Genomic DNA, 22,695 nt, shown 5'->3' on the forward strand with positions numbered 1-22,695 from the left:
GGAGAGGAAGGAGCACATTGGGGGACTGTAGGACCACTAGGGTGAGGCAGTGGGTCTGAAGGGTAGGTGTTCAGAGGAAGGAAAGGGTGAGAGGAAGGAGCACATTGGGGGACTGTAGGACCACTAGGGTGAGGCAGTGGGTCTGAAGGGTAGGTGTTCAGAGGAAGGAAAGGGTGAGAAGAAGGAGCACATTGGGGGACTGTAGGACCACTAGGGTGAGGCAGTGGGTCTGAAGGGTAGGTGTTCAGAGGAAGGGAAGGGTGAGAGGAAGCAACACATTGGGGGACTGTCCTCGCTCTTGTGGTAGTTCTGTTGCTAGTCGTTCTTTTGAATATTAATAAAAAAATTATTGAAACTTAAAATCAGTCTGCACAACTGGATGGTTCACATAGTGTACTGTAAAATAATGAAATACATGATTAGAATTACTATTATTTTCACTGCTGCATTTTACAGCTTTATTTAAATATAAAATGCACATTCGGAATTCATAGATGGTGGAAAGATGGCTGGGTCCCATTCTACAACAGGGATGATCTCCTGGTTGTCTGAACCATCTACTTATGGCCATTAATGGACACACACACAGAGCTAGAGCACCGCACAACAAAACACACTAGATTGAAATTCTTTCAGAAAATGGACCATATTTTTATTGCAAGTCTGAATTAACCTTTCAGCTCCAAAATGCAATCAAATGCAAGATCAAAGCATCACTCCTCCCAGTAGGTATTGACTGAGCCACAATCCATGTGACTTTGCAGTAAAAGCCAAGAGGATATTAATTAAATCAGAACCTGGCAGAGCCAAGGGAAGGCGGTCCCAGCAAAAGCAATGTCCAGTTGTCAAGCAGTGAGGAGAGGCAGAGAGCAGAGCACCACTGGTGTCAGCAGCAATGGGGTCAACAAAAGAGAAGACAGAAGAATCTTGATTCAGGACAGAGACAACCTATCCCTTTCCTCTCTGTAGACATTATGTCTATCAATTAGGATTCATAAGTACACTAAACAGGTATTGCTTTTCGAGCATGAACAACTAATAAACTCTTGTAATCTGCCACCTCATACAATTGATTAACTGTTCTAGGAAAAACCTGCAGCTCCTCAATGATATAGTTAGCATCACACAGCGCTTTCCTTATAAAACACTCATCCACACATAGATGGGGAAACTTGAAGCCTCCAAGCATGTAATAAGTGGTCTCAAGGCATACTATCATTATTAAATGCCCTCCATTTTTTAACAGTGATGAGACATTTCTTAAACCACTGCAAAACTCTTCTTCATCTGTCATGTGGACCTCTAAACAATGAGGCAAAATCAGACAGTCAGCCTGAGGCAGGATGGTGGGAGACAAGGGGTTACTTTTGCTGGCGTCATATTTAAAAACGTCCTTGATTTTTCTGCGTAACATATTTTCCTTCCCAGGCCATTTGTCTCTAAAAAAAACAAACATAGAAACATTTTAATTTTGATTTCAATATGTAGTTATATATGTTATTTTCTCACAAGTTATGGAATTCTTTCAAAACTAGTTTGTATGAATATTAACAAGATTTTTGCAAATGGACAATATATATGTGCTAGCCATCCACTTCGACAAATTGTGCAGAGTAATGTGAAAATACCAAGAAATTATTACAGTACTTAAAAATATTAAGGAAAGGTATATTTGTTAAACAATACTATACTTCCTATTTACTAGAGTGGTACTTCGTAAACTTTAAAAAATATATATTAAAAAGCATTAATAAATTGCCCTACCTATAAGCATTTAAATAAAGTAGGTAGGGAACCACGATAAAACCTACCACTTAGCTATATGAGGCCCTAACCCAGACCACAACAAAAGAGCAGTAAAAAGAATATGGCTGCCTTTTAATTTTGTAAAGGCAGAATTATTAGTCCTATCTAGGGGTGGGAGGAACTTGCAGAGTTTCACTCTGCAGAATTATGTGGAAATACATAAAAACTGTGCAAGATTCTGCGGAGTTCTGCCAACGGCGGAAATATGCATGTCACACTGCTCGCACTAGATTTGGTGCTAGTAGCATTGACAAATGTTGTGGTATGCAACAGCACAACGGTCACTCCAGTTGATGTTGCTACAAGTAAATCAAAAAATCTACTCGAGGGCCAGCAAATCTACTCGAGAAGCAGCCCTCTGATGGCAACAGATCAAGACCACACGCGTAAGAAACTGGCACTAGACAACATCAAATCTCGCTTTCATTTCTGGAGCCACTGAATTTGTCAAAAACTATTCATTAGCAGAGAAACACAGAGTTTTCAAATTCCACAAATTCTGTGTGCAGAATCCTTCGTCATATACTGTCTTGTCATTGGATTTTACCACGGTATACTGCAATGTCAACATATCATTATGGGACAGATTTATGATTGTATTGCCTTACGCTTGCATCAAGCATGTGTTTCAAGGGCAACCAAATACTTAATTCAGATTTAGCAAGAAAAACATGGCCAATATGTTTTGCCAAGGTTTTGTAAAATAAATTTAAGGAAACAAAGGACAATGCAAAGCATTTCCTTGCAGTACTCTGCACACCATAGTCTATTTTCCTGCAAAATTTAATGTACATCCATTCAGCCATTTTCACACTGCTTCTCTTTAAATTAGACCCCATTACATGACACTCCACTGTACAACATCAGACTCCACTGTATGACATACCACTCCACTTCACTCAATGGCACAATACTCCACTCTATGACATGCCACTCCATTCTCTGCCTCTCCACTGTGCGCCACTTCACTATACACCACTTCACTCTATGCCACTGCAATCTATGACACTCCAGTCTACATTACTCAAGTCAATGCTATTCCACTCCCTGTTCTTCACTCTATGCCACTCTACACCACTACACTGTATGCCACTCTACTGTATGCTATTCTACAGTATGCCACTCCACTCTATGTAAATCCCCTCAGCATCATTTTACTGTATTGCACTCTTCTGTATGTTACTACAACCTATGCCACTCCAGTGTACACCACTCCAGTCTAAAATATTGGCACTGTGTGCCACTGTACCCTATTTCAGTGTACGCTACTCCACTCAATGGCACTCCCCTCTATGCCACTCCACTCCACTCTACAAAACACTATTTGTCTCCCCACCATTCTAGTTTACACCACTCCAATGTACACCACTCAACTCTACTCTATAAAATGCCACTCCTCTTCACTTCACACCACTCCATTCAACTCCATTACACGCCACTCTATTATACACCACTCCAGTCTATGCCACTTCAGTATATGCTATTCCACTGTATGCCACTCCACTCTATGTGACTATGTCAATCCACTCCACTCTACAAAACATTATTTGTCACCCCACCATTCTAGTTTACACGACTCCAATGTACACCACTCGACTCTACTCTATAACACGCCACTGCACTTCACTTCACGCCGCTCCTTTCAACTCCATTACACGCCACTCTATTATACACCACTCCAGTCTATGCCACTTCAGTATATGCTATTCCACTGTATGCCATTCCACTCTATGTGACTCTATGTCAATCCACTCCACTCTAAAAAATATTATTTGTCTCCCCGCCATTCTAGTTTACTCGACTCCAATGTACACCACTCGACTCTACTCTATAACATGCCACTCCACTTCACTTCACACCGCTCCATTAAACTCCATTACACGCCACTCTATTATACACCACTCCAGTCTATGCCACTTCAGTATACGTTATTTAACTGTATGCCACTCCACTGTATCTCACTCAGTCTATACCATTCCACTCCACTGTAATCCACTGTATGCCATTGGTTTCTATGTCATTCCATTCTATGCCACTCCACTCTACAGTATTCCACTGTATGGCACTTCACTCTATCCCACTCCACTTTACGCTGTTTCACTGTATGCCACCTCGCACTATGCACTTCCAATCCACCCTAAGACAGTGCACGCCACCCCACTCTATGCCACAACACTCTATGCCACTCCACTGTACACCAATTCACTGTTTGCCACAACACTCCATGACAATATACTATACTTAGCCCTTCCAGGGTGAAGGTGGAGGCAATATGGCATCCGGCAGTGAGAACGCATCCAGGAGCAAAAGAAATCCTCAAGAGTTTCATCTCTCTGCTATATCAGAGCGATATCGGATTGGACACTAGAATTTGGCTCCGATTCTCCAATGACCAACCTATCATATTTGTGTCACTCTGGGCTGCAATGACTATGATACTGAGCGATATTGACGTGACTTTGATTACCTCTCTACAATCTACTTGCCTGGATGCGTGTTCTGACTGAGTACTCTGGCTTTTATATTGGCCTACCCAGGTCTGCAGCTTTGTCTCTGGGCACAACTCGCTGGGCTGCTGGTGAGGCTTTTTGATTCGGACAACACAAAGGCAGCGGCTTCCTACGCCGCTCAGTTTAATCTAAGCTGTTGGTGAGGTAGTTAACTAGTGGGATACACTTGTGTGCTGAAACTTGTATTGAGCTGAAAAGGATACTTCACAGGATCCCACTGGGCTCTCAGTGGGAGGCTCTGGAGGATGCCGTATGAGCCTGATGAAGCCCAAGCTGGAAATCAAATGGAACGGAAGGTACTTTACTTGATTTTTTGAGGATATCGAACTAGGGGTGGGCGGAATTTGCGAACTTCACTTTCGCAAATTATCGCGAAAATTTTAAAAATCTCCGCAAACACGTGGAAATATCGCAAAGATGCAGAAGTTTTTTTCCCGCCCATTCGTGGTATTTTCTGCGTGGTCGCGGCTCGCCAACTTACCCATGCAGTTGCTCACGGACGCGGCCATCTTGTTTTCACTGTCTCGCGGTGCATGATTGTGAGAAGAAAGACGTGATCGCGCGACGAATGACGTTACTGCGGGCGCGAACTGTCGCGAGACAGCACAAATGGCTACCAACAATCCAACATCTCGTGGAGAACGCGACCGGATCGGGAAAACTTGTCGGGATTCAGGTAAGGTGATTGCACGCACGCGAGAATGTATTATTTTACAGCGCGAGCAAGCAAATCATTTCCAGTAAAATGCGGATTGCGGAAATTTTGACATTTTCACGCTCTCCGCGGAACGCGAAAATGTCAAATTATCACGGAACGGAATTTTAGCCCAGGCCTATATCTAACTTACATTTGACAGATTACTGAGTCTTATCCCCTGGATAGTTCCATAACTATCTCATGTAAATAATTTCTATATAATCTACTTAAGTTGTTCTACTTGATTCATACCACCTTCTTAGCTTGAGCTTACCGACAGCTATAATCTTTTCATAACTTTGCTACTTATTTCTATTGGCAGAACCACTAGAGGACTGAATATGCAAAGTCATTGACACTAGAGGGGTTAATGGCTGGCATCAAATCCAGAGCTAATAACTTGAGGAGTCACGGGGCACACAGGGCAGAAGTACATAAACCCCTTAAAGTGACCAAGGGCAGAGGCAAGGGTCGGCATGAAAAGCTCAAGGGCAAACCAGGAGAGCTGGCAGGCTTGTAATACCTTACAAACAATGGCAATTCCCAGAATATACATATAGAGGGCACTCGTATCAATAATCTAAGTTCAGGCCTCAAAATGGGAGACGAAGCTGAGGTGAATATCCCTTCTCCCTCTGATTACCATGAAACTTCCAATTCATGTCCTATCCCTGCAGTGACAATTATTGCAATGAGCGTAACCTTAGATAGGCTCCCTGAGGCAGTCGCAAGAACTCCCACAGTTGGTCTTATTCTCGCTACAATAGTGCTCAACTGTTATGGTACCTCCACCCCTGTAAATTTCTGAATAGGTCAGCAAGATGCCTTAGCTATTGCTGCCACCATAAAGAAGTGGGTGGGGAGGGTGAATATGGCTACAGTAGCTGAAAGTTCAGTGATCATGCAGGAAGCATATGTCTTGACAAATCGTGAATCCTTACCCATACCAGAAGCAGCTGTTGGATTTAGTCAGCCCATAACTACATCTCAGTCTTGGGCACCTCATTCTACAAGTGGAGGGGGAAAGAAATTATCTGGACCAGCTTACCGCCAAGCAGAGAGCTTTATTTGTACTTGAATGATTAAAGAAACACAAACATTAATGTTGAGACACAGCCAACCTAATATCCTGACCTGTGCTCTGAAATAGTTAGAAGGCAACGACCCAAACAAACTCAGAGCACCATGTATTTTCACTAAGGCGAGCGGCTAGGAAGACTATGCTCAGAAACAACACCCAAGAGGACATCAGATTTCTAATCATTTGCATAGCTACACTTCCTATACATTACCTCAAGGCCTCCCAGAGAAAGGCCAGTCCACTGGACAACTTAGTGCTGTTGCTTTCAGTATAGACCTTAATGACATTGGGAGAGTAATTGTGGACTTTTTCTCATCCCCTCATTTTTAACTAATTCCTGATATTTTGTATACCCTCAAGATATATGAGGCAGACAACTCCAAGGAGTATTTTACACACTAAATAACTTCAACATCTACTAAGTCTCTGCTTAGGAATATGCTAAAGGATGTGCACTCATTCAAAAGAAGTCAATGTACACAAGCTACCAAATTTGAAAATTTGACATTAAAAGTACTCTCTAGCAAGCATAAGATCTCTCACTTTGTTGATACTAGAAAAAACAATAGAAACCAACCTTCAGGTGGTTGTATCTGCCCAAGTGGAAAAGAAATAAAAGGCTATGGGAGCTAAAATTCAAACTCTTAAATGTAAATCGAGGACCTCGAGAGTCAATCCCACAGATCACATTTGTGCTTGGTGGGCATACCAGAAGGGTCAGAGTCGGCAGGCAGTAGTGATCACACAGAGGTGACTATGAGCAAATGGATTGATAAACGTATCTCTCCTTATGTTCTCGGTAATTATCTAAGCTCTAGACATTACTCCGCCAACTCACTGACAATTGCACTCCCAAAGGGGGTTCCATAGGGCCCATATGAACCCAGAAAAAGACCGCCAACCATAATTGTCTATTCATGGGACTTTATTATTAACGTGATAACACTCTCCATAGCCAGGGAGCATAGGAGATTCACTGTACCAGAGGGGTATTATTTTTCCATATTCCAAAATTTGGCCTTGAAAAAGGAATCCAGGACGCAAAATGTAGGGCTTTCCAGTTCAAGGCCATTTCAATTCCAGTTTCTTTTACAAGGGGCTCCTCTCTGACAGTCAGTTGGAAAGCTTCGTTTATTATATTCTGCAAACCAGAGCAGTGTTTACAAGATGAGTGTCCAATAATTCTTTGTCTTTTACGTATATTTAATTGGGGGTCAGGGAGTTGGAATTGGAGGGCAGAGGGCTAATGGTGTTTATTCCGGAGACAATTTACTGGAGCTGAAACTATACTTTTGCCTGGATGTCAGGCGTGACATCCCATTAGCACAGGATGTCTCCATCCAACAGCAGGACCAGGGCTGGGGGACTTCTGGAGGCCTTTGGATGGGTGGGGGGAGCAAATAGGGGAATGGATGGAAGAAGGGGAAGAGAAGGGGAGGTGGGACAAACAAGAAAAACGACAGTTAATGATTACTTAAAGCCTGGAAATCAAGCAGCATTTGTTAAATTAGTTTCAGGTAACAATAAAACTAATAAGGACAATGGTTAACATCTTATCTTGGAATAATAATGGTATGAAAAGTGGGAAGAGGAAAGCTAAGGTCTTTTCTGAAACATTGCATATCACACAAGATATTCTAGTGTTACAGGAAACCTATATTACTAAAATGTAGGCTGAAATTCACAACATATTGAAATGCTGCATTAAGTATATATCCTCAAGCGCCACAGAACTTCTGCATCTTCTACATTCGGATCACTCAGTTGTCCTGTTGCTATTGGAAGGCAACTGTTAATTTAATACAAACTCATGTGGCTAGAATTTCCCAAAATATATTTAGGTCCTTCTAATTATATTCTGTATTTATGTACATTTAGGCATGAAAATTCATTGATTGATGAAGACTCAGCACATCCTAAAACAAACACAAAAATAGAAAGCTCTGCTGGCAGGCAGCTGAATATGTTCATTCAAATCCATATGTCCATATGTCATAAATGATGTCCCGCTCAGGCCAGCACAAAAAACATACACAAACTTACGCAGTTGTATTAAGGCTTTACTAACTGCTAAGCTCAATAAAAAGGCATTTCCAACATATACCTTACTTTGTGCAATAGTCAAATAATCCGGCAAGCTGTTGGCATGCTTAAGTAAGCTCATCGTGTTGCCAATTGCTATTGCTCAAATCAGGCATCCAGATGGCCGGCTATGTACTCATCACTCTGAGAATCTATTGGTATTTCCAGCATATTATGCTGAACTTTATTAAGAGGAATTGGACAGCCATCATACAGTCATTGGAGAATTTCTCAGACCCATAAACGTGCGGAAACTTGATAATGAGGATAACATCATGCTTAGTGAGGAGTTCTTCAAAAATAGGTTATAGCCTGGAGTGAAAGCCCCAGGATCAGATTATATTTCATCTGAAATCCACAACATTCTGGTTTTTATAATCACAAAATTATTTTTAATAGTGTGAATGGGGAAATTCAGGACTCAGGCTGTATCCCTTCTTCCTTGAATGAAGCCACAATAACAATATTTTAAATATAACATAAGGAACCGGATGAATGTACCTAATATTGACCTATTTCCGTACTTAACCAAGATTCTGAGATCTTAGGACTTACATCCACGGAACAGCATGGCTTCGGTAGGGAAACGACTGCGCATACTAAACTCAATTCTACCCTGGATGACCGGGCTGAACCTCCACAAGAGCCCTTGAATATTATATTATTAGATGCTGAGAACGCATTTGACAGGTATTCTTTGATGTTTCTCTTGGAACTACTAGCACAGTTCAATATTAGCGCCAAGTTTATTAAATTGATTTGTGCTATGTATAAGGCACCTAAGGCTCAAATCAATATTCAACAGGAGCTTACTCCTTACATTTTAATAATGTGAGGTACTTGGCAGGGCTGCCCGCTCTCTTCCATTATTTATGCCTTATATATGAAGCCATATATTTGGCTTTACAAAACAAGATCACCACCAATACAAATGTAGTCTTAGCTTCACCTTTGGCTGTATATTCAGATGATATTTAGTTTTTTCAAACTGCAGTGACCCAATAATTAGCATAATAGATCAAGCTGCTTTAGAGTTTGGCACAAATATCTGGGTATAAACTCAACTAGACACAACCTTTCTTGGTAGGAAGGGCCACCAGTTCTGAGCCTCGAGTGACAACTAACGCTAATATCTTGGTATCATTATTTGCTACTACAATTACATTTTCTTATGAGTAGAATTATATTTATACAAAAGATCAAGGTAAAGTTGGCCAAGTGGATGCATTTGCACATTTATTTAATTGGCTGAATTAATTTATTTAAGAAAAATAGCCTCCCAAAAAGTGTACATCTTATTTCGGGCATGTCCTTTGTATGTCTCTTATACATAATTTAAACAACTGGACATGATATTAAGTCAATTTCTCTGGAAAGGGAAGAAAGATTGCTGAGCCCTTACATTTTTAAAACTACCCATAATCTGGGGGGAAAGGCATTCGTGGATCAGCATCTTTATTATTGGGCCAGCATTGCAAATTGCATCAAATTACTTTAAAACACTCATTCCTATAATTGGATTATTGTCACTTCTAGTATCAAAAATCCCTGTGAAACTAAGAGTAAATTCAACAGGAAGAGATTTTTCAAGAAGGTTAGACTGAAGATGATTGAGGCTCTTATTAGAGTCTCCAAGAACTTTAACAAGTTCTTTGGGATTCTGCTCCTTCATGCCCATACTTTGCTCCTGGATAATCCTGAACGACCTGAATGTTTTACATCACTGTTTTTGGTACCTGGAGCCATGCCAAAGTTAGATATCTTGGGAATTTATGTGATGAATATGCTGTGAAATAATTTATAGTTTAGAACTCACCTACTTAGTCGAACTAGTGATATTGTAATTCCATTGTTTCAGTCTGAACTCGCACAATTTAATTTACATATTTTGCAATTGTCCAGCTAACATTTCTGAAAGTTACAAATGTTTGAGGTATGACTCTCCAAATGACTTAGGAGTATGGGCTGATAAATGTCTATAGGGTTTTACACCTACTAGATTATGAGGACATGTATATTGCTCCTTATTTAAATTTTATTTAAGCCCCTTTAAACTCGGCAACTGGTATCAATACACCCCTCTGTGATATTATATTATTAGATGCTGATGTGGTAGTCACTGAGAATGCTGCCTGTGCCAGTGATCAAGGGAGAATGCTCCCAAAACGCATATGGGAAACGAAGACTGAAGCAAAAGTTTGGCCTCACGCTGTTTTATCCCTGTGAAAGCTCCAATAAAATGGTATGTAAGCATGAAGTGTGAGGCGCCTCAATGCTGGGAGCAGTTTCTTTTGTATATATATATATATATATATATTACCTACTGGCGGTCGCCAGTAGGTAGTTATAGTTAGGACCACGTTTCCATAGGAAATCCGCAACATTCTATTTGGAATAACTTTTGCGCCGGCTGACGAATCCTCGCGAATTTTTCAAAATAGGTGGGGCGCTACGCTCCGCTCCTACCCTGAAAGTCTCGGGGGGATTTGTCAAGCGGGGGCTGAGATAAAAGGGGGGTCCCAAAACGCGTTTTTCCCATGCATTTTTCCATAGGACCTTTAGACACAGCTACAGCCCGAACGGCTGAACAGAATTACTTGAAATTTGGCAGAGAGGTAGTCCTCAGGTCAAGGAAGTGCCTTTTGTAGGTTTGGTGTAAATCTGTTCAGTAGATTCTGAGAAAATATCCTTTAAATCAATATATATATCTGAGCCAGCTTACGGTGCGCTTACGGTACGCTTACTGTACGCGTACGATGGCGTGCGCGAGCGCGATTCTGATTGGCTCTTAGATCTTAGTAAACATTCGAATCGGTCGAAACCAGGAAGCGGCGGCCGCCATTTCGTGTGTTTCACTCAGAAAAAAAAAGAGTGATATCTTGAAAAGGGGGCAAGGAGGAGAGTTACAGACCCCCTTACATTTGTAAGGGGGTCAAAGAAGGACAGAAAAGTACAAAGACAACATTTATTGATTTTAAAAAAAATCGCGGGGTACGCGTACGGTAAGCTTACCGTAAGCGTACGGTAGAAAAAAAAATAAAAAAATAAATGAAATTCAGATTTAAGTGTTTAGATATTAGGGGGCTCTAAAAAGAGCCGTTGTGTTTATGAAATGATTTTTTAGTGGTACCTACAAGTAAGTACCGATGCAGAGTCTAAGGTTCAAGAGGAAGACTCTGTTCCCTTCATCATTGAAGTGCACACCATCTCCTCTATAAATGTCTTGCATGTCGTAACGCAAGTTGTTGTGGTAAATGGAACCCATACCATAGTCACGGAGGAAAGCAGAAACAGATTTGTTGACGTGCTTTCTTGCTTGGTCAATCTGCGGACAGAAATGATTGGACCAGTTCCATTTTTGCCTTTGGCATGTGTTAGAAAACACAAAGGCAGTTTTAGGGAAAAGTGAAAACAGTTGTGCAAAGGTGTCCTTCATAAGCATTTCCAGACCTACCCCAGTCAAAGTGCCTAGGTCATTGCCACCACAGTGCACTATTATGAGGTCAGGGTGTTGGATGTGCATGAAGGATTTCACCAATGGCATCAATTGGTGCCACTTTAACCCTCTCTGACCAATCCATTTAATGTCTACATTTGGCAAAGCAAGGTCTCTCACCATATCTGTTTTCTCTGCATACTTTTCACTCCAGAAGACATAGCTGTGCCCTACAATCCACACTGTGAACATCTTCAAAGGAGAACTGGATGCACTCAGGAGGTGTCTTTCAGTAGAATGGCAATATGAAAAGAAAGACAGTTTGGAAATGGAGGCATACATATTTTTTTCATAAAAAAAAGAACTGATTGGCTGTTTCATACCATTCTAGAATAAAAACTAAGCTGTATGTGTAAATTAATAGAAGCATGTTTTGTATTGGTACAGAAAAATGTATTACCAAAGAACAGTACTATGGATTTGCTGTTAGGTTTGAAAAGTCAAGCACTCTTGCTCTGTGGAATTGAAACATTGTTTGGTGAACTTCTGACCTAACTCCACACAGCAGTGTTCCATGAGCTGTTGCTATGGTAGCAGGCAGAAGTCAAGTTGGGGGAAGGGTACTAGGCAGAAGTCAAGTTGGGGGAAGGGTACTTTTGGAAAAGGGTTGGTTTTCAACCAATAGAAATGTGTGATTACTTTTGAAAAAAAGGGGGAAGCACTGAGATTTGAAACTAACATGTATATGTGTGGAAAAAGAGAGGGAAAGTTTGCCATTATCTGGTTCTGCTGAGAGGAGAGAGGTGTAAAGAACAGAGATCCTGGCTCTGATAATCTGCTGTTTGAGTGCCACATTTCTTTCACAGCTAACTAATTTTAAAGGTGAGTTTAGAGTTTGAGAGGGGATGTATATGGTAAATTAAGAAATGAATAATAGAAATGGGATTCCTTTTGTTGAAGTTGTGTTTATTATTTTCTGTTTTGGGAGAAATTTAAATGTGAAGAACATGTAAAATAATATGGACTATGTTTTCACCATAAATTAAGGTGTACTGGTAAAAATAAAGAATACTTTAAGGGTTTGAGGTTTCAGTCAGTAATGCAAATAAATTCAGCATCACTAAGGCTGGTTGCCCTTGCTGGAGTGTAGGCAGTCAACCAGGTTACACATGGTGCTGGTCTGAAAAAGCAGTTTGGACATGTGCTTTTTTAAGAATCTGAAAAGTGGATTCATAATGTGTCAGTCTGTAAAAGTGTTTATCACTTGCCAAAAAAAAGAGTAGTAAGTGTGCTTTCAAAATGGCAAAGAAATTTCGTTTTGTGACTAATGTGAAAACATGACTCTGTGTGCATATAGGAATTACAGGCAGAGATTTATTGCGTATTGCTCTGGTGATTTCACAGTTGCATTAGATGGAAAGGGGGAGCAATTTTTTGGTGCAGAAGCAGACTCTTAGCACACACCCAGCTGCTTACCCTGTGGAATCATGCACAGTATTCACAAGCGAGTGGGGTTTGAGGTTTCAGTCAGTAATGCAAATACATTCAGCATCACTAAGGCTGGTTGCCCTTGCTGGAGTGTAGGCAGTCAACCAGGTTACACATGGTGCTGGTCTGAAAAAGCAGTTTGGACATGTGCTTTTTTAAGAATCTGAAAAGTGGATTCATAATGTGTCAGTCTGTAAAAGTGTTTATCACTTGCCAAAAAAAAGAGTAGTAAGTGTGCTTTCAAATTGGCACAGAAATTTCGTTTTGAAAACAGCAAAAAAAAGGCAAACATTTTTTGGGAAAAATATGTAAATATGTGTACTGTATTATAAAATGTTTTATTAAATATTAATACTTTTTTCTTTTTTTTCAGATTGAGATAGATAATTTTCGAAAACTAGAACCATTTTTAAAGCAATTAAAAAAAAATTTCAATGAATAAATATTTTTTTGAGTGGGTATGGTAAGTCAAAAAGATCATGGTCCCTTTTTTCCACTTCTCCACAATCACATTTTCAGTTTTTCTTTGTAGTCTGTCAAGGACCTTGTAATGTGATAATTGATTTTTAGTGTTTTTTTAAAAAAAAAATAATAATTACGCGTACCGTACGCGTACGGTAAAAAAAAAACAAAAAAAAGTTTTAAAAACATATATAAAAAATAGATGAAAGGTAAGGTTGGCTCTTAAAAGAGCCGTTGTGTTCATGCAGGGACAGAGGAAAGAAAGAATGGGAATATTAGACGGTACGACAAGTGTGCTGATCTATTTTATTGTTCACTAGGGAAATACTGGTCTCCCTATAACAAATTAGATCATGACAAGTGGCGCACCGTATTTCAACCCTCAGAAACCGAGGGTTAATTTCCTGAGGAGAAGAAAAAGGAGATGCTCCCCCCACAGATGAAGGGCTCACCTGACCTGCAGAAGAAGGACTCGGCACTGCAGATGATGGTCCAGGCTGAGCTGCTGTGGATGTGCTTGGTTGATTTACTGAAGGGTTACCTTCAGTAAGTCGAGCATGTGGCCTTCTGTGTACATCCTTAAGGTGTCTCATCATGGTGTGATTCCCGAAGGAATACTTCCTGTCGGGATTCCCTCTTGAAAGTACACGGCCACACAGCTTACAAGTCACTAAGGGTGCATTTACCTTTTGCTGGCCCTCTGGAAAAGAAAAATACTCCCATATGAAAGAGGTCTTTTGTTTCCTCGCTCACTGCCTCAAGGTAGTGCTGCTAGCCTCACTCTCAGAAGGGCTCTGCTGTTCTGCCATCGTATCACAAAGACAACCCAGCTCCTTCTCCTAAGGGATCACAAGCAGAAATGAGGGGAATGGGTGTGGTGTAGGAGAGTTCTAGAACTGAAAGTAGTTTCAACCAATCAAAAGTTGTGTTTCATGATCACATGACCAACCGTACGCTTACGGTGTGCTTACGGTGCGCTTACGGCAAAAGTACGCATGCGCGTAAAAAAGACACGCGCTCGAGCGCATGCGCATAACAGTCACTCCCCAACACTTCCGCGTAACGTGCGCATGTAGCGTACACGCGTACGCGCCCCACGCGCAGTACGCGCGGCTACGCAAATTGCGTAACTATACGCAAACAGCGTAGATAAATTATGGACATTGCGTAAACCGTACGCTTACCGTAAGCTTACCGTACGCGCACTAAAAAAAATAAATAAAATATTTTCAAAGTTATACTAATATATCTTACCTGTTCGGTAAAAAAAAAAAAAAAATCTTGCAATATTGCAGATTTTAAAGAAAAAAAACATAGTGTTTTAAGAGAATAAAAAGTTTTAAAAAAAACTTGTTTTTTTTTAAAAAAACACATTTAATATAAGATTTTATAAAAAAAAAAAAAAAACAATAAAAAAAAATTTGGGAATCACATATGTTATAGCTAAGAATTAGCATTTAAAAAACCATACAAATTCACTGAAAAAACCATGGGTTTCACACACGTTATAGTTAGAAATTAGCATTTAAAAAACCTTGCAAATTCACTGAAAAAACCATAGGTTTCACACATGTTATAGTTAGGAATTAGCATTTAAAAAACCTTGCAAATTCAGTGAAAAAACCAAAGGTTTCACACATGTTATAGTTAGCTGGACATTTCACTCATAAAAAACCAATGAAATTCCCCCGTTATAGTTAGTTCAGCTAACTATAACTCGCGCGCCCGCAATGCACTGCTGATGACGTCACATATTACATCACTCATGACATGGTCACTGACATCACTCATGACATCACTGATGACATCTCAAATGACATCACTGATGACATCACTGATGACATCATCCTTGTGATAGAGTGGCAGACCTCCTCTTCCCCTAATATAACCTTTGATACACACATTCAAAAATAGAGACTGAAATTTTCAAAACAATGGACATACCAATACCAGTTACAAGAACCTCTTAAGTAATTCTAAGAACCACATACACATCCACTCATTCACCAACAGTCCTATACAGTCACTCATACATGCACTCACTCATCATATGTACTCATACACCTATACATCCTGTTACACAATGCCACTCATCCATAGAGTTACTCACACATACTCACTCATGCTAATAAAGAAACAAACATACATTTATTAGCTTATACAGTTATACACACACCACCACACTTACTTCTACGGAAACTTACACATACTTAGTCTTATAAACAATCACTTATAGAAACACATACTTATTCATACAGGAACTCTTTCAATCTCTCACTCTCACATATACTCACTTATATACACCAATAGTCACATATACTAGTTTAAAACATATGTAGTTACTCATAAAGACACTATTGAGACAGTCATTCACTCACTAACACAACCATTCACACACTCATCCACCCATACAGTCCTGCACACATGCTGTCTTCAACACATACAAGAGTGAATCACTCATTCATACACCTATGCACTACATAATACCCCCCACCGAACCATACAGACACTCAGACTGAGACTCAAAAAAACAACTAATAACCTATATAGACACCCATGAAGCTACTCACCAACCCATGCAGCCACTTATACACAAAGTGAGAGACTGATACAGATATTTTCATATTTAAACATTACTCAGTAAGCCATGTATTCACTATGATACACTTAATCAGTCAGTAACACAATACATTTTTCAAAAACAAAGCATCCATTTAGACACTTATATACCCATTTATTCTTCCATTGACCTTGAGATATACATATATAAAACATATTTAATTTTCAGAAAAACACACATTCACTGGATGATGTCATCAGTGATGTCATCAGTGATGTCATTTGAGATGTCATCAGTGATGTCATGAGTGATGTCAGTGACCATGTCATGAGTGATGTAATATGTGACGTCATCAGCAGTGCATTGCGGGCGCGCGAGTTATAGTTAGCTGAACTAACTATAACGGGGGAATTTCATTGGTTTTTTATGAGTGAAATGTCCAGCTAACTATAACATGTGTGAAACCTTTGGTTTTTTCACTGAATTTGCAAGGTTTTTTAAATGCTAATTCCTAACTATAACATGTGTGAAACCTATGGTTTTTTCAGTGAATTTGCAAGGTTTTTTAAATGCAAATTTCTAACTATAACGTGTGTGAAACCCATGTTTTTTTCAGTGATATATATATATATATATATATATATCTTTCAAAAATGTCCAAAAACAAAACGTGCACTCCAACAGCAGATAACTTCAACAGAAGCTTTATTACTTGCAGGAGCATACGACTATGCATTCATGCCAGGATCATCTTTTCTGCCCGACGCGTTTCAAGCCTCCTGGCTCTCTTTCACAGGCTTAGACAAAAGCGGAGCAAAGTAATTTCCGGCAATTAATTCCCTTCAGTGGGATCACAGGTGACTTCCATATACCGCCGTGCACTATGGGATTTGAAGTGCATTCATTTATTTAACCCTCCAGTGGGTGTGTTCCGTTTATCTTCATTTATTTAATTTTGTTTTTGAGCCCTCCGGTGGGCCTCCAGGCATGAGTGCACAGTCCAGTATATTGTCCACTGTGGCCGCATTGACGCGATGAACAGTTTGGTGCCCCGGCGGCAACTGTGTTTCTCAGGCGGTGCGCATTTCACGGTGGGACAGCCGTTATCATATCTTTCAAAAATGTCCAAAAACAAAATGCGCACTCCAACAGCGGATAACTTCAACAGAAGCTTTATTACTTGCAGGAGCATACGACTATGCATTCATGCCAGGATCATCTTTTCTGCCCGACGCGTTTCAAGCCTCCTGGATCTTGTTCACAGGCTTAGACAAAAGCGGAGCAAAGTAATTTCCGGCAATTAATTCCCTTCAGTGGGATCACAGGTGACTTCCATATACCGCCTTTGCACTATGGGATTTGAAGTGCATTCATTGATTTAACCCTTTAGTGGGTGTGTTCCGTTTATCTTCATTTATTTAATTTTGTTTTTGAGCCCTCCGGTGGGCCGCCTGGGGCCATTTTAATATGTGATTGCAACACATCACATATTACACTGGTGTGAATGGCAGGTTTTAAGGGTCACAAAATAAAGAACATATAAGGGTGATAAGAGATTTTAAAATAATTTGTTGAAAGTACCATATTCATTTTAAGATCTGTGGTGCATTCTAATGTGATTTCATCAATTGTGTTGAGAAAAAAACAGTTTCTCATGATTTTCTCATAGAGGATATGGAAGGTGCTCCTGAAGCTGAAATAAGAGCACATTTTCTGTAAATTCACACTGTTGCTATTAGAGAATTCAGAAAATATGTTCTCATTTTAGCGGTTGAGAACACAAACCATAATTTCTATGGGAATAAGACCCTCTAATGGAGAGGGGTGCAGAGGTAACAAGTTGGCGACACTGGGCATGTGGGCTGGGAAGTGGAAGCACCACGGACCCTGGAGGGCAGAGGAAAGGAAGGAAGGGGGGGCTAAACCAACCTTGCAAGACAGGGAGAAGAGGCTGTGGCAATATAAAAGACCACTGAGGGCAGAATAATGAGACAGTGGCATTACAACCATACATGTCGATAGACCAGATTCAGGCAGAAGACTAGTAATGTTTTTAAGGCCAAAATACTTTATTTTATCTGTCGCCTAAAAATCTCCTCTTTTTCAATGTAAGTCAATGGAGAAAATCAATTCCCAACACTTTTTTTTTCAAGTCTCACTCTTACCAAGTTCACAATTTTGGCAAGTAAGGGAAATAGGATCACAGAGGGCAGAAGGAATGGGGAAGGGACATGGACACAGATAACACAGGAATGGAGTGAGATGAGCAGGGGCACCAAATTGACCTTACAGGGCAAACATCAGGGGTTGCAGCTTATCAATACACCACAGAGGGCAAGCGGGATGGCAGTGCACCATAAAGGACCATAGAAAGCAATAGAGAGAGTAGAGGGCCATGCACAAGAGAAGAGGTGAAAGAGGCAAGGGCAGCAAGAAGACCATAATTGAAATACACTATGGACAGTTGTAGGAAAATAGACCATGAAGGGCAAGAGGAAGGAGGCTGGGATACAACAATGTATCAGACAAAGCAGAAGGAAGGGTTCAACAAATGGAAAACAGAGGGCAGGGGGCATGAGCATCATGTTGGCCACAGACAGAAGGCCATTCTCTCACCCATAGGGCCCATCATGTACCCACTCACTCACCAATACAGACACTCACATACCCACTCACTCATCCATAGAGCCACTTACATACCCACTCACTCACTCATACAGCTACATGCACAGCCACTCACTGACCCATACAGCCACTCACATACCTACTCACTCACCAATACTGTCAGTCACATAGCCACTCCCACACCCATACAGGTACTCCCACACCAACGTATTCACCCATACAGACACTCTCACCCCGACAGCTATATAGCCACTCAGATATCTACTCAAACACAGATACACAGTCACACAATCACTCACATAATATATGTTAGAGAAAGTATGCCACATTATTAGTACACCAAATATAGTAATTTAGCTTTTGTAGTACCTTAGTATATATGTGTAACATTCATAAACATTTAGAAAACACTAACAATCACTGTATGATATCATATGTGATATCATCAGTGATGTAATTTGAACTGTCATAGGTGATGTCACTGACTATGGCTAGATCACTCAACAATGAGTGATGTAATATGTGAGGTCATAAGAAGTGCATCGAGGGGGCGCAAATTTTGTCACTTAAGGTAACTATAGCTGCTGAATTTCTCTGGTTTTGTAGGAGTGAAATGTGAGCCGAACTATAACATCCCCATAACCTTTGGTTTTTCAGTAAATTTATTTTTTTAATTCTATTTCCTATCTATAATGTCCCTGTAACCTTTATTTTTTGGGGATGGATTTGTATGTTTTTGTATTGCTAATTGTAAGGCTGTAGTGTCGAGTTTTATCATGTAGAGAGCATTTTTTGATTTCCCATATTTTGTAAATAGTTTGCGGTTGCCTTGACGATGACGGTGTTCGCAATAATGTGGAACACTGTGATACATAGCTTTCGGGGTTGTTATTAAGTGTGAATATATGTCTTTTTTTAAGGTTTGATAAACATACATTAAGTAATTTTCTTTAGTGGGTGGTGCATGGATAATTGAATGAGTGTATTAGTGGGGTTTTTTGGCTTATTTTTTTTATGTAAAAATGTAATTTTATGTTTTATATTTCCTAATACGCTTAGGGATGACGTAGAAACAGATAGGTCACAAATAGCGGTTGGGAGTTGGGCACCTAAGGCCTCATTTATGATTTTTTAATGCCAGGCAGTACAGAAATGTACTTTGCTGTGCTGCCCTGCATCAAAAGGAAGGGCCAGGAAAGTGCCATCTTTGTGATATACCTGCATGTCTGACATTTCCCACTGTGCTGGTGCTATTTTGGCTTGCACTGTTATGCAAGGGTTTCTGCATTGGAAGCAGGATTGTTTTTGTGCATGAAGGGGCACCTTACTGCACAGAAACAATCCATGGAGGCTTTTTCCTTTTTCTATGTATGCGGCAAAATTCAGCACACGTGGTAAGAGGAAAAAAATGTATGTCTTCCCTGGGTAGGCATAATGTTTTGACACACTCCCAGGTTTACACATACTTGTAAATCTAGGAATGCTTCACAATACATGGATGCTATGTGGGAACACCCACAGTGTAAGACCACACAGCAATTTGCTCTGCATTGCATTACACCCTATCTATGAGGCCAGGAATAGCCACACAATATGAGATACGGGTCTGCATTCTGCTGTGCTAGAGAATCATAAAAAGTGGTGCACCAGCAGCTCAAGAGCTTGCAAATAAACCCCCAAGTTGTTTGAACTGGTGTCAAGAAAGCCAGCCTATTGTAATTAAATAGGTAGGGCAATTTTTGGGACCGACAGTGACTGGCTCCAAACAAGAGGATGAACGTATATACCAAACAGCCCACCTTAAGCCATGTATCTGAAGTCACAAATGGCTTTTTTTTCTAAGCAGTCCATGTTCCTTACAGGAATCTTCTGTTACTGTGGCAAACACAATCCTAGTTGGGAGCATCACATACCTGAGCAGGCATCCCTCTTTTCAATGTGGTACCACCTCACTTAAGGACTGAGCAACTTTTCAAAACTTAATTAGCACAATTGCAGCCACTGTGATACATTTCATTGCTAATCCTAAAAGAAGACATGTCCCTTTCATGGCTGCTGCTAGCTGTGGTTCAGAATGAGTTGGTAAAAGTTTTTGCAAAAGAAAATATCTTTACTAAACCACCAGCTTTTATGACAGCAAAACTATTTCACACATCATTTGATGTGATGCATTTCAAGAGAAGATGAGAGACACTTGTTTCATGCCTCCTCACTTACACACTCAAGGATAGAAAAAGTTTGATGAACATCTTACAGATCTCTAGTATCAGCAATGCAAAAACTCTCTTGAACCTGCTGCTCAACTCCTAAAACTATGAAATTGCTTTCAAGAAAGTAAACCTGCTGCCCTCAGTGCTAGGACTGCGAGAAAGGTAATCAAAGGGAGGCATTTTCAATACATCATCAGGCGCTGAATACATACCTACAGCCCTGAAGCTCACAAAGTGCCATTGGTACATGACTCCAGTCCAAAGCGCCGGGCTCATTTCTCCACCACTTCTCTATTGCTGCAACACATTGATCAGTGGAGCCACCAAGAATGATGTCTGAAAAATTGTCGCAGGCTGGGAAAGTCCATTCAAAGAAAGGAGCATAGGACAGCTCAATCACCAGCTTGCCTTTCACTCCACCTGGTGAGAAAAATATACAGAAATGGATTATTGATTCTGTTCATTGAAGAAAATGTAAAGAAATTCTTTTTGAGGACTTCTCCCTTAGGTCTCCTTTAAATTAATGTAAAATGTATTATGATTTGCTTCCAGTTTGAGGACAATCTCCACACATTCTAGAAAACAAAGAATTATCAATTGTATGAAATGGAGCTAAAAAAGATTTAAAATTGAAAGTTGTAGATTTCACACACAATGCATCAAAACTTGAGTTGGAGGGGAATATGAAAATGCCAGTGAAGCACGGATAATATCCAGGAAGGTGCCCCTTTGAGATGTTGCAACATTTGATGATCAGAAGTCATATCTTTTAGCTGCAACAATCGCAGAATCAATATCAGCTCATTTAAAGTTAGGAGGCAAACAAGGCTGATAAGAAAAACGTATTCACTCATTTCCAATAATCATTTTTCTTAAGGTCAGCACTGAAAAGACGGAAGTACTGATCTTTTGCAAGAGCAGCTTGCCGTGGGAACTCTGCAGGTGACCGCTGGACTCAGACCCGTACCCAGAATGATCACCAACTTCAAACTGGGCATGACGCCGCAAGTCAACACTATCCCTTCACCCTGTTTCCATACCCTAAAAATACTGATGAAGATCCTTAAATGGCTCCCAGGAAAGACAAAAAAAGTCACTCACACCCCAGTTGTCAGGAAGTTGGACTATGGGAACACCCTCTAAGCCGGGATTGCCAAGCAACTCACCAGAAGACAACAAACCATCTACAACTCAGAAGCCAGACTCATCCTCAACCTCCCACAGAGAACTCAAATCTCATCACACCTCAGTGAGCCTTTTGGCTCCCAACATACAAACATGTACATTTTAAATTCCTCTCACACACATTCAAGGCACTAAACAACTTATGCCCCGCTACCCTGAACAGTCACATATTTTTCCTTCAATCCCATACACCTGAGCTCCAGTGATCTCCTACTTACACACATCCCATCTATACACAGAACCAGATCAAAAGGACAGGCATTCGCTCACATTACTCCTAAAGTTAGGGTACATCAGAACCCCTCCTCTCTCTTGAATTCTGAAACAAGCTCAAGACCTGCCTTTTCAATGAACCGACTTACCCTAGGCAGGACTAGACACACCCATCTGCTCAGCACCAGGGTACCATTTGCAAGTGATAGTACACTTTACAAATGCACATAAAATGTTCACTCCGGAGAATACAAGGCGGCTGCTTTTAGTACGATAATTAATACTTGTGTTTGCTTTCTTTTATATTCTTGTAGGTTTCTCCCTCAGTCAATTTGGTTAT

At 40.4% G+C, this 22,695-nt stretch overlaps 1 protein-coding gene across 1 annotated transcript in view; it reads right to left on the bottom strand.

Annotated features, from left to right (window-relative positions):
- Nucleotides 1–633: 633 nt before the first annotated feature.
- The window catches only part of LOC146829842 (nicotinamide N-methyltransferase-like), a 102,141-nt gene continuing 80,079 nt past the window's right edge, over nucleotides 634–22,695 (bottom strand). The window contains exons 2-3 of the mRNA XM_085606738.1: nucleotides 21,170–21,377; nucleotides 634–1,439 (exon numbers count right to left, since the gene is read on the bottom strand). Of these exons, the coding sequence (XP_085462864.1) occupies nucleotides 1,004–1,439; nucleotides 21,170–21,377 (644 nt within the window). The 3' untranslated portion in view covers nucleotides 634–1,003. The remainder of the gene's footprint in view (nucleotides 1,440–21,169; nucleotides 21,378–22,695) is intronic.

Source organism: Triturus cristatus, chromosome 5_2, assembly GCF_964204655.1.
Source record: "Triturus cristatus chromosome 5_2, aTriCri1.1, whole genome shotgun sequence".
NCBI classification, from domain to species: domain Eukaryota; kingdom Metazoa; phylum Chordata; class Amphibia; order Caudata; family Salamandridae; genus Triturus; species Triturus cristatus.